This window comes from Ceratina calcarata, unplaced genomic scaffold, assembly GCF_001652005.2.
Source record: "Ceratina calcarata isolate Rehan_Ccalc_2016 unplaced genomic scaffold, ASM165200v1 scaffold48.2, whole genome shotgun sequence".
Lineage (NCBI taxonomy): Eukaryota > Metazoa > Arthropoda > Insecta > Hymenoptera > Apidae > Ceratina > Ceratina calcarata.
In genome coordinates this window covers 603,448-614,179 of record NW_017172225.1, presented here as the reverse complement: position 1 = coordinate 614,179, position 10,732 = coordinate 603,448, and the positions used below count along the sequence as shown (strand labels likewise).

General features: G+C 37.6%; 5 protein-coding genes across 6 annotated transcripts; 2 read left to right on the top strand and 3 right to left on the bottom strand.

Moving 5' to 3' along the window:
- Positions 1 to 74: 74 nt before the first annotated feature.
- LOC108627895 (dual specificity protein phosphatase 3) lies at positions 75 to 1,563 on the bottom strand. 2 transcript variants are annotated; one of them, XM_018029480.2, is made up of 5 exons: positions 1,358 to 1,563; positions 1,121 to 1,186; positions 810 to 994; positions 525 to 748; positions 75 to 445 (listed from the first exon to the last, which is right to left on the bottom strand). In XM_018029480.2, exons 2-5 carry the CDS (start codon positions 1,151 to 1,153, stop codon positions 255 to 257), a joined length of 633 nt encoding a protein of 210 aa, XP_017884969.1. In that variant the 5' UTR covers positions 1,154 to 1,186; positions 1,358 to 1,563; the 3' UTR covers positions 75 to 254. The 2 variants fall into 2 exon arrangements, with proteins under 2 accessions (XP_017884969.1, XP_017884970.1); XM_018029481.2 differs by lacking the exon at positions 1,121 to 1,186.
- A 114-nt stretch (positions 1,564 to 1,677) lies between these two features.
- shrb (charged multivesicular body protein shrub) lies at positions 1,678 to 3,621 on the top strand. Its single transcript, XM_018029478.2, has 4 exons — positions 1,678 to 2,172; positions 2,431 to 2,608; positions 2,685 to 2,935; positions 3,010 to 3,621. The coding sequence occupies exons 1-4, from the start codon at positions 1,992 to 1,994 to the stop codon at positions 3,063 to 3,065; spliced, it is 666 nt and encodes a 221-aa protein (XP_017884967.1). The 5' UTR covers positions 1,678 to 1,991; the 3' UTR covers positions 3,066 to 3,621.
- Positions 3,622 to 3,792: 171 nt separating this feature from the next.
- Positions 3,793 to 7,607, bottom strand: LOC108627893 (pyruvate dehydrogenase phosphatase regulatory subunit, mitochondrial-like). The gene is made up of 12 exons (XM_018029476.2): positions 7,042 to 7,607; positions 6,729 to 6,960; positions 6,398 to 6,661; positions 6,161 to 6,323; positions 5,822 to 6,103; positions 5,463 to 5,765; positions 5,261 to 5,400; positions 4,979 to 5,184; positions 4,782 to 4,923; positions 4,441 to 4,710; positions 4,198 to 4,370; positions 3,793 to 4,118 (listed from the first exon to the last, which is right to left on the bottom strand). Exons 1-12 carry the CDS (start codon positions 7,332 to 7,334, stop codon positions 3,863 to 3,865), a joined length of 2,724 nt encoding a protein of 907 aa, XP_017884965.1. The 5' UTR covers positions 7,335 to 7,607; the 3' UTR covers positions 3,793 to 3,862.
- A 71-nt stretch (positions 7,608 to 7,678) lies between these two features.
- LOC108627683 (uncharacterized) lies at positions 7,679 to 9,041 on the top strand. The gene is made up of 8 exons (XM_018029039.2): positions 7,679 to 7,986; positions 8,061 to 8,093; positions 8,164 to 8,208; positions 8,271 to 8,336; positions 8,412 to 8,549; positions 8,604 to 8,675; positions 8,752 to 8,821; positions 8,885 to 9,041. The coding sequence occupies exons 1-8, from the start codon at positions 7,894 to 7,896 to the stop codon at positions 8,938 to 8,940; spliced, it is 573 nt and encodes a 190-aa protein (XP_017884528.1). The 5' UTR covers positions 7,679 to 7,893; the 3' UTR covers positions 8,941 to 9,041.
- Positions 9,042 to 9,080: 39 nt separating this feature from the next.
- On the bottom strand, positions 9,081 to 10,706 carry LOC108627743 (uncharacterized). The gene is made up of 2 exons (XM_018029157.2): positions 10,264 to 10,706; positions 9,081 to 10,083 (listed from the first exon to the last, which is right to left on the bottom strand). Exons 1-2 carry the CDS (start codon positions 10,301 to 10,303, stop codon positions 9,800 to 9,802), a joined length of 324 nt encoding a protein of 107 aa, XP_017884646.1. The 5' UTR covers positions 10,304 to 10,706; the 3' UTR covers positions 9,081 to 9,799.
- Positions 10,707 to 10,732: the final 26 nt, after the last annotated feature.

Genomic DNA, 10,732 nt, shown 5'->3' with positions numbered 1-10,732 from the left:
TAAGATGGAATAAAACAGGGATCTAGATCTGGATAAGGTACAAAATCGTTATACAATTAACAATGAATTTTGCATATGTTTACAGTATTAAATTAAATCACAGAATACATGTTTAAATAGTATATGTAATAATTTATCCTGATGATATTTACTCCAATAATTTATATACATGTGCCAATAAAATTGCATTTACGTATATCCATGCACTGCATGAGAAGCGCCGTTAGTTTCTTAATAAGTATTGCTGATTACAATCATTGGTTCCGTAATTGGTTATCCAACTGTGCCAATTGCTGAAGAAACCCATGATTCGGTTGAATGAAACGATTCTTTCTGACGATTCTAATTGCATCTGTGGCCGGCATCCCTTTCTTTATCATCAAGTATGCCAGCACGCATGTCGAGCTACGTGAGATTCCCAACATACAATGAACAAAAGCTTTGCCTATCAACATATAATTCGTAAAAATTCAAGTATCATGTCGAGTATTACATAGAATATTTCTTTATCTCGAATACCATACCGCCTCTGGAGACAGCATCATCGATAAACTCTGCTGCTGTATAAAAATACTTGCTGATATCCGTCGTAAATACATCTGCAAGTGGCAGGCCAAGATACCTTATTGACGTGTCATGATAGTAACTCCTATCAGTATTTACAAATCCAAATCTTTTCCCTTCGGCACAATTAAGCAAATGAGTTATACCCAATATTTGTAGATACTTCTTATTCTTTGCTGTAGCTCTATAAAATACAGATAACTAATTTATCTTTATGGAGATGCATGAATCATGTACATACTTACGCATCTCCGATATATATTCCTGGATAGACTTCATCACAGTCGATACCGTGTTGAGCACGATAGTAGCTTTCTTCGTGTTTAGTGTTAAATCCCGGTATCGGTTTGATGTCAGTTTGCGTTATGTGTAAAGCCTCTGCTAAATCATTTTTCGTAGTGTTTCCACCGGGACGGCGCTTCTGGAAGTCCTACAAATGAAAGCTTTCGTACAAAAAGTCTGATCGACTCTCAGCAATCGAGCAAATCCGATATATTATAAATTTCGTTTAGAAATTATATTTACTGCTAATTATTAATCAAAAAAACGTAATTACCCGATCTCTATCTCTCCATGTGCTTCGCATCATCTATGTGTAACACGTAAGGTAAACCTAAAACGTCTACGGAGGAAAGAGAACGATGACGTTTACCACGCATATTTATTTTTAAATGTTCTTACGAAATGCTGGCTGAACTAAAAACGGTTTCTTGTCTTTTGTATCGTTATAACTGTTACAAAGCAACGAGATAGAGACACGCGTGAAAACAGAAACAAAATACAACGTACTTACACTACTGAAACTTGTCTCCATTTGTGCGAGAACAGAAATTCACGTATTTTCAAGTTAAATTAGATACAACAAATTAAGAAAATAGAATCGAACGATAATCTACAATACGAAAATCTCTAGTAACAATTACGACGCACTTATTGCATCATGAGAATAAGGATCTACTTATATTTGCTAACTTAAAACTTCTGTTTATATCTATACACCTTGCATACTGTACTATACATATTCTATACTATACTATACATATTTTCTACGTAAAAAATTCAAGATTCAAGATCAAGAATCGTAAATATAACATATGTATTGTGATTCGCAGTCCCTAGAATTATTTCCTAATTTATTCGCGTTCTCAGGAATTTATTGTACAATATACTTTGAGGAGGCATTATAAATCGTCATTGTTCATCGTTAAAAATATAATTTCCATTCTGATTGGAAAATGAAACTATAAAATCTGTGGTAATCGTAGGGATGAGTCATAACGTAGTATGTATATGTATATCGATGCCAGAGAGAAAAGAACATGGCGATGATATTTGGTTAGCGAAGAAAGTTGAACGTGTGAAGTGTTCATCTTGTTTTTAATATAGTTGGCCGATTAATTAGTTGAAATCAGGGAACGTTTAAGACGATGAGTTTCTTCAGTAAGGTTTTTGGTGGTAAAAAGGATTCGGCCCCTTTGTCAACGGCCGAGGCGATACAAAAGTTACGGGAGACAGAGGATATGTTGATAAAAAAACAAGATTTCCTCGAGAGTAAAATAGAGCTTGAAATTCAGGTCGCCAGAAAAAATGGGACGAAGAACAAGAGAGGTACATATTTAAAAGAGGTATCCTTCGTTTAGGTATCGCATTCAAGGATAATTACTAATCAATAAGACAGCGTATCAATGTGACGTTTCCCTATTCGCGAACGAATTCTTTGTAACTGTTAAAACTGCTTTAAAATATATTTTCGTTGTTGAAAACTTTTCGAATTGCCCTTTCGCTACTTTAAATTACGTGTTTCGGTTTATACTGAACGGAACGAAAAAGTTGGAAATGTTAACTAAAATATTGTACGCCCTACAGCTGCGATTCAAGCACTTAAAAGAAAGAAACGATACGAGAAACAGTTGCAACAAATCGACGGTACTCTTACTACGATTGAAAGTCAAAGGGAAGCCCTGGAATGTGCGAATACCAACACTGCTGTACTTACTACAATGAAAAATGCAGCGGATGCTTTGAAGAATGTCCATCAGCACATGTAGGAAGACGTTATTCTTTTACGAAATTTACGAAACAGTGAACACTCAGGAAAATGTATTGCTCTGTTTGTTTAGGGATGTCGATCAAGTGCACGATATGATGGACGATATCGCTGAACAACAAGACGTGGCAAGAGAAATTTCTGATGCTATTTCCAATCCTGTGGCATTTGGAAATGATGTGGATGAGGAGGAATTAGAAAAAGAATTGGAAGAACTTGAACAAGAACAACTCGACAAAGAATTGCTTGGAATTGAACCTACAGATGAACTGCCAAACGTTCCAGCCACTGCGATTCCAACTGCTCCAGCTAGGACTCGCACAAGTAATAATTTTACTAGTTTGTACAACATGCCGATCCAGTTGATCGTTAGATACTTACAAATTTCTTGGTTATAGAAGCCAAGCCCGAGGAGGACGATGATTTAAAAGAATTGGAAGCTTGGGCATCGTAAAATGGTATCAAAATATCTATAAAGATAATTTTTGTAAGGTTTTGAATGCTAAAATTGAGCATACACAATATGTCCAAGGAGAGTGAAAGTGTACATTTTCCAGATTTTACATCATCTAATTATGTTGATACTCACCCTGCAATATTTTCTTGTGCACAGTTTAAATAGATCGATTAAAATAATGCGAAAAATTTGTTAAAGATCAGTTTGCCTCTTTCACGTGAAGCTTTCTTTAATAAACGATTAATTGTAAGCTTTACAGACAACAACAAATATTGCAGTGGGAAGGAAATCAGTATATGATAGAAGTATATAATTTACATGCAAACCTCTAACTTGCTGTTAAATTATATATACATATATGTAATTTATATTAACAGTAGAAAATATAAGCTTTATATGCAAAACAAACTTCAATCATAGGATAAAAAATTATTTCCTAAAACTTGAATGTTACTTTTGAATGTATGTACATACTTATTGTTCGAATTGTTAAATGGCCTTTTAAACTTTGTATAAGCATACCTGCAAAATAAATTCGTTTAGATGTACAGTATACTAATTTAACGCTATTGCGATTGAGGCAGCTGTAGTGTACATACAGACATTGTTTAGTCGGGCATTTTTACGAAATGATAAAAGACAATTAAGTAGGGCTATAATAAATAAATAATATCAAAGGCACAAACCTATTATAAGTTAGGAAGTCTTTCAAAAAAATAAATGCTTACTTTTTAATTTTAGTTTATTTTGATGACTGACGCCCCCGTGTATTACATCGTAAGAGATGAGGAAATTTATTTGCGAAAGACATCGCTGTCGTACGCAACAACAGGAGTCGGTATATACTTCTTATTTAATTCGGTATTAAACGCAGGTATAGGCAAGGGATGAACGTGTGGTTTAACGGGAAATCGGGTTCCAGCGATATCAATTTCGTAGAGGGCTTTAGCTTCCGTTATGAAGTCCGTTGTAACGATATTCTGCGTGTGTTTCGACCTGGGCAAAGAGATAAAGCCAAGGCAGATGTGTCTTTCCGTAGCGAAACCATACCTAGGATATAGAACCACATATTCATTTCATGTGACAGTTACACATATTTTTTATTATTTATTTTGCGCGTGGTACTTACCCGGTCGATGTGACCGTTCCTACGAATTCGTTATTTCGATAAATTGGCTCACCACCCCACGGCCATACATCCTTATTGATATCCAGCTCGTTCACGACAAACATTACTAATCGCTTTGACACACCTCGCTCTTTTTGATGTTGTAAAGCGAATTTTCCAATAAAATACTCTTTCTGTCGAGTACCAAACGTAACGATTAATAATAGGAATATGTAAAAGATTCCTAAGCATATACTTGCTTACATCTAACTTTACACTGTATCCATTTCCAGCTTCATAGGGCGTTACGAACGGTGTCAATTCCTCGGCCCAGAACGGGATAAATCTTTCTATTCGCATAAAACGTTGCGTGAGCACTCCTACATCCCGCACTCCGTAATCTCTGCCCACTTCCATTAATCTGGAGTACACGTGAAGCGCATATTCTGAAGGTATATATAAACAATAACCAGATTCACCGGTATGCGTGAACGACAGTACCATTACGTCCGAAGCGTATGCCACGTTTACATTCTAAAACGAGTCAATTGAATGAATGCATCGTTGGCTGAAATGGTTAACGAGAGAGGATGATAAACGATTACTTTGTACGTAAATGGCGAAAGATTAATATCGGAATTGGAAAGTTCCGAAAGGAGCCCTGTTGCTTTCGGTCCTACTAAATTGATCACGGTATATTTCGAAGTAACATCGTTAAGGCCCACCGAATGGTCGGCTGGTAAATGTCTGTAAACGGTCCAGTTTTATAAAGACGTTCAATTTTTTTTTAGTTTTCGTTTACCTAGACATCCATTGATAAACACGAGTTTGTTGCGACGTAGGCGAAACCATGAAGTAACTATTTTCGGTTTGTCTCACTAACATGCAATCATTCTCGTAGCCTCCTCTTTCATTTTGCATCCCCGTGTGCACTATACCGCCCACCGGAACGTCCGCATCGTTCGAGCATAAATGCTGGAGATAGTCCACAACTTCCCGACGACTAGACTAAGGACATACAATAACTGGTTATTATATATGAGAACGTTCATAGAAACGGCCAATCCGTTTTTCAAGTTCATACTTTGATTTCGATCTTCGAAAATGAGCTCATATCTATTATTCCCACCCCTTCCTTGCACGCAAGAAATTCTTCTTTCATAAAGTCAAAAAACTTGGGTTTGTAGAAACTTCCCGGCGGCATAACTGGTTTTCTTTGACCTCCTGTTAATTATGATTAATCGTCATTTGACTAATACGTCGAGGATGTTGATTAATTTTCTCACTTATGTACGTCGAATCGAAGTATAACGGACGTTCGTAAGCCATTTTTACGCCGAAAATTGCCCCCCTTTCCTCAAGGACGGAATACAAAGGCGAGCAACGAAGTTTCCGAGCGTATTTGTACTCGCATTGATGAGGATATAAGATAGCATAATTTCTTCCGACGATTTCCTTGATTCTCTGTTGCAAGTATCGCTTACTACTGTGCAAGTCCAGAAATCTCTGTACATTAAAAGGAAGTATTTCTTGTGTAGATTCACCGTTTATCAGACATTCTGCGACTTCTTTTCCTATTCCTCCTGCCCCTAACAAAATTTCAACTGAATAGCAAACAGGAGTCAAAGAATTGTCAATTAAATACCTTGCAATGAATTCCCGTTCATGCCAACGGCGATGAAATAGTTCTTCACTTCTGGACTTTCTCCCAATATCCATCTCCCGTCCGGCGTAAAATTGTCTGGACAATTGTACACATTAGGCTGTACATCTTTTAACAAAGGCATTCTGTGTATTATTTTATCCCATAAAGGTATCCAGTGCGCGGGATCAATTGTTAGATAATTTCTCCAATCGTTTGTAGGAACGATACCATTTTCGAACGCGGGTTTCGATTCGGGTTCGAACCAACCGATTAACAAGCCTCCTATAAATTTACGTGCATGATCTAAATGCATCGTATATGTTTATCCGAATAAAATACCTTGCCATTCTCTTATATACGAATACGAATCGTAATCTCGGATACATGGCAAGGCCACGTTTGAGTTCGGTGGAAATGGAGAAACTATTGCACAAAAATTTTCCGCCGGATAAGCGGGAATTCTGACAGGTGGATTACAACGTAAGCCTAACTGTCTTGCCCACTATATAAAACAGATAGCATTTGAATAGTGACATTGAAATTACGTAAAATTTCGTATGTGAACAATGACAATACCATCCCTGCACAATTAATGAAATACTCGCAGGATACAACTCCATACTCGGTATTTACACATTTTACTGCTCCGTTCTCTGTGCATACTTCCTCTATACGACAATTTTCGATATATTTCGCTCCCCCAGTTTTGGCTAATTTAGCCAGAACGTCGCAAACCGCACTGGGATTCGCTATTGCATCTTCAGGAACCCAAATTGCACCTTCCAAATCTTCTGTATGCATGTACGGATACAGTTTCTTTAACTGTTCTCTACCTAAAACCTAATGAACGGTTCATGAATAGAATTCTATTTTTGATAGATTTCGTGGCTCAGTTAATAAGCCTTACTTTACAATCTAAGCCTGTGGGGACATTGTAAGCCATTCTTCTTTTTAAAGCTATCATTCTGTCTTTGGTTTGTGCTAAGTACACGCTGCCGCATTGTTTTAGTCCTATGTCGTACCCTGTTTCTTGTAGCTGTTGGTATAGCTTGATGCTATAAGAAATCAAATTCCTATGAGATATCGGTTTAAAAAGACCGAGCGTCCCTGATCCAAAATGGGATGTTCCACTGCCAATTCTACACGGAATTTAGAATTCGTTAATTTCATCATAGTAAAACGTGTTGCATAGGCATCGAAATGAAATAAAAATCAAATACCTATTCTGCTCCAGTACTAAAACATCGTTCCATCCATTAATAACAAGATGATAAGCAACAGAATTTGCCACTGTTCCTGCACCCGCAATAACGATTCGCGATTGCGAGGGTAATATTGTTGTGTGAAGTGGGAAATGAGAATCATGATAGAATCTTTTATTTACGCCGTTCCGTTTCGTATTGAACACTCCATATTTAGAGGTTACATGATCAGAATACTTTTCTTGGATTCTGTGAACTTCTCTCTGCAAGACAGATACGTGAATACATTTCGCACGGACGTGTTTCAGCATTAAATTATGCACCGTTTAATGATACAATTATGTTAGTAGCACACTCGAAAACGTGCAAAAATCCGAATTCCGTAAGCTATAGCTGGACAGTCGGGACATGTGTTCTATTATTACAGTTCGTTGATAGCGATAATGCAAAATTGCATCATAGTAATTTGTCAAAATATGGATTAATGTTTACAGGAGTAAAAGTTTCATAAAGGTAGTTCATCGTGTATACAGTAATTGTATAATTTCAGTAATACGTCAGCATTATCGAGCAATGGATTGACAATAGCTTTCTTTTTAATTGATAATTATATTTTCATTCAAAATAAAATAATAAAATGATTATTTCTTTAAACCTGCTGCTGCCTATTGCACCGATGTTTCGATCAGTTTCGAATTTCGATATTTTCATACAGTTTCGATAAAGTGATCGTTCAAAATGGAAGCATCGTTAGATCTTCGGTTTTTACTAACATGATATTCTTATAAATTTATGTGTTTACAATTTGTAATTCGTGCGATTCTGTTATTATTTCATATCGGGTAATTGTTCGTCGACAAATTGTTCATAATGTGGCATGTATTGCTGTCAGTTTGTACCTTTAAAATAGTGTGCATATTTGTTTTCATCGTCTATTGTGTCGTTACGTTTCTCCTGATCGTGGTAAGGATTTCTAATCATTTATCGTTCCTATTAACAACTCCTTGCGCTAACTAATAGTATTGTTTGTAATGAAGTATAAAGCTCAAACGGAGGAGTTGAAAAAATATGTAAGTTTCTTAAATGAATTTTATTCACGCGAAGTCTTTAACCCACTTTAACGCAAATCGTATTTGTCAGATCGTACCCCAAGAAAAGATCGTAGAAATCGGGTTCCCGATCGAAGTCAGTTAAAAGCAATTTCCTACACGTTTTTAACGTTCGTCAGATCTACGTGCGTCTTTCAGATTCGCGATAGCGTAGACGATAAGTTAGAAGTGCTGACGGAAAAATTAACAGAAAAAGAGCGGGCAGTAAGCAAAATGAATTCGTTAATAAATGAAACTTTGGCAGAGAAATTTATAATTAGCTCGACACGTTCTGCGTAGTTACAAAAATCGCAGTGCGAGATAAAGAACGCGGAGAAGGTGTTGAGTGATTTAGAAAATAAAACGTCGTCGTGTCGTGATCGATATCGTTCGTTGATGATGGAGTTGAAAAAGGACATTCGAAAAACCGAAGATGAGGTAACACGCGACCGTTCGTAGAAAATCGTTATTTCTATTCGATACGTCCGACAGGTGAGAACGTTGCAGAACCAAATTTCAAATTTGTCAATTCGCCGGGAAGCTCTTAGAACCGAAGTATTGAAGGTAGCTCTAAAGTTTCATTAAATATCTGCACATACACGTGTAAAGGGATAACGATAGATCGGTGGTGCAATTTCAGCAACAAGAAGATTATCAAAAAATGCTGAATAACTTTTCCAAAGAGTTAGAAAACAAAAAGACACAGTTTTGTAAGTTTTCGCTACTTCTGTCCTTCCTTATTCCAGCCCTTCATTAAATTGAATCGTTTTTAGCTTCGGGCACAGAGAAGTCAAGACATTCTCGCGTGAGTTGTTTCGTTTTACCATGAACAAAAAAATTCATCGTCCTGTATGTATAGTAATTGTTTTTAATTAAACGTTCACAGTACTGTTTTTCGTATTAAAGACAATAAAAATTAGAATGGGTAATTGCGAGGGAGGTGTTGGAAAGGGCAGTGACAAGAAGACGTTTTCGATCGAATCTTTATTTAATATTCACAATATGTACATTCCAATAAATGACGAACACGAAAGATTCTCGCGTTAAGTGATAGAATATAAAGAAACGAACCGTTGATCGCATCGTTTCTCGTTCATTATCGATGTTTCACAGCGTCGAGTACCCTCTTCATCTCTGCGAGTACTAACGATAAGTAGCTATGTACGAGAAGATTCTCGGTTTTTCGGACGAGACGAGAAAATTTGGAAAAAACGAAGAACGCGCACATCCCCTTTCTTCTTTCTAAAGATTTTTCCTTTAAATGCCTCACCCTTTGAATCGTCTATGTTTTCGCAAATGCATTGAAACGAATAGGTAATTCAGAGAGACGGTTCAAGACACTCGCTCCTTCTCCGATGCGTTTAATGCGTGGTGATACTTCGATGAATCAATCATCTGTCTGAGACTATCGTACTTAGTTACTGTTCCAGAAACCTTCTTGTGGATACATGCGAAAAGTACGAGAAAATTTTCGTTGAACTTATTAAGTGCACGTCAAAGGAGCCCGCTCACCATCCCTTTCTCGATTCCTTCTGCCGTTCCAGACCACGATGACCTGACCGATGATATGTCGCATGCTTCGTCGCGATCGTAATACAAGTTTTCTTGTACAGTATCATGAGGACAAACGTTAAAACCGAAGAACATCGATAGATTTCCTTAAATGAATCGCGGATCGCACCGTCTATTTACAGTTCCGTATGATGCGAGGGGAACTTCTTCAAGACCGCGTGGTAAAGATTGTAAAAAGCGTAGAAGCTAACGCTGAGGATGATGATAAGCGCCGAGCCGAATATCCAAGAGAGAAAGTTCCCGTCTATGATATCCGAAGTCTCCTTTCTCTTCCTCGCGCTTATCTCACCCAGGGTGCTGCCTCGCTTCTCTTCCATCAACCTCTTCATGTTGGCCAATTTCTCTCGGAGCTCGTCGACCGATTCGGCAATATCCTCGATCGAGTCATCCCCAGGTAGATCTAAAATTATATCGTATAGCGCAACTCGGGAAATGGGAATGTTCAAATTGTCATTTGCTTGCGGAACGCGACTCGCTCCAAAACACCGCCAAGAAAAATTATCGTTTTGGAGTTTCTCGATATTACAGCGAATAAATACGTGCAGATTAATAATAATTTGACTGCTCCAGGACTGCTTACCCGTGGATCCTGGCGTGCAAGTATGCGTGACTGTTTTCATGATGCTCGCCTCTATCTCTCTTGACTGTACCTGTGCACCTCTTGGTCCAGGATTTGCTACGGTGGTCGGTATTGATCATCCAGCATCCCGCGCTGTAGCGCAGTCTCCGCCTTCTGTAAAATTAAGCTTCCCGATTTTTTCTTCCCGCTCTCGCGTCAATCAAAACCGCGTTCTAATCGTTAACGACCGATTTCTCTGTTCGATCAGATCTTCTTTTAACCGAACCGAAATAAAAATAGACGTTTAAGAAGGTACAAGAAATACAATTTGAACGTTCTGTATCATTTTCTACGCTACGATCGAGTGTAAAGTTTGAGTAAGAGCCCTATTAAATATCTTTTACAGACATTAAGAAGCATTTGGAGTAATTGCAAGAGGAAATCAGAGTGCCCAGTGCCCATGATTCGAAAGATCCGCGTATTCGAGATA

What these genes read in the sequence shown, in the direction of transcription:
- LOC108627895 (XM_018029480.2), bottom strand. Translation starts at nt 1,153, where the DNA reads ATGATGCGAAGCACATGGAGAGATAGAGATCGG. An exon ending in CATGGAGAGATAGAGATCGG is followed by an intron (nt 995 to 1,120) that starts GTAATTACGTTT and finishes TTTCATTTGTAG; the next exon opens with GACTTCCAGAAGCGCCGTCC. An exon ending in GGAATATATATCGGAGATGC is followed by an intron (nt 749 to 809) that starts GTAAGTATGTAC and finishes TGTATTTTATAG; the next exon opens with AGCTACAGCAAAGAATAAGA.
- shrb (XM_018029478.2), top strand. Translation starts at nt 1,992, where the DNA reads ATGAGTTTCTTCAGTAAGGTTTTTGGTGGTAAAAAGGATTCGGCCCCT. An exon ending in AAGAATGTCCATCAGCACAT is followed by an intron (nt 2,609 to 2,684) that starts GTAGGAAGACGT and finishes CTGTTTGTTTAG; the next exon opens with GGATGTCGATCAAGTGCACG. An exon ending in TCCAGCTAGGACTCGCACAA is followed by an intron (nt 2,936 to 3,009) that starts GTAATAATTTTA and finishes TCTTGGTTATAG; the next exon opens with AAGCCAAGCCCGAGGAGGAC.
- LOC108627893 (XM_018029476.2), bottom strand. Translation starts at nt 7,334, where the DNA reads ATGCTGAAACACGTCCGTGCGAAATGTATTCACGTATCTGTCTTGCAG. An exon ending in GTTTATCAATGGATGTCTAG is followed by an intron (nt 4,924 to 4,978) that starts GTAAACGAAAAC and finishes GACCGTTTACAG; the next exon opens with ACATTTACCAGCCGACCATT. An exon ending in GATACAGTGTAAAGTTAGAT is followed by an intron (nt 4,371 to 4,440) that starts GTAAGCAAGTAT and finishes GGTACTCGACAG; the next exon opens with AAAGAGTATTTTATTGGAAA.
- LOC108627683 (XM_018029039.2), top strand. Translation starts at nt 7,894, where the DNA reads ATGTGGCATGTATTGCTGTCAGTTTGTACCTTTAAAATAGTGTGCATA. An exon ending in CGGAGGAGTTGAAAAAATAT is followed by an intron (nt 8,094 to 8,163) that starts GTAAGTTTCTTA and finishes CGTATTTGTCAG; the next exon opens with ATCGTACCCCAAGAAAAGAT. An exon ending in AAACAAAAAGACACAGTTTT is followed by an intron (nt 8,822 to 8,884) that starts GTAAGTTTTCGC and finishes AATCGTTTTTAG; the next exon opens with CTTCGGGCACAGAGAAGTCA.
- LOC108627743 (XM_018029157.2), bottom strand. Translation starts at nt 10,303, where the DNA reads ATGAAAACAGTCACGCATACTTGCACGCCAGGATCCACGG. An exon ending in TTGCACGCCAGGATCCACGG is followed by an intron (nt 10,084 to 10,263) that starts GTAAGCAGTCCT and finishes ATATAATTTTAG; the next exon opens with ATCTACCTGGGGATGACTCG.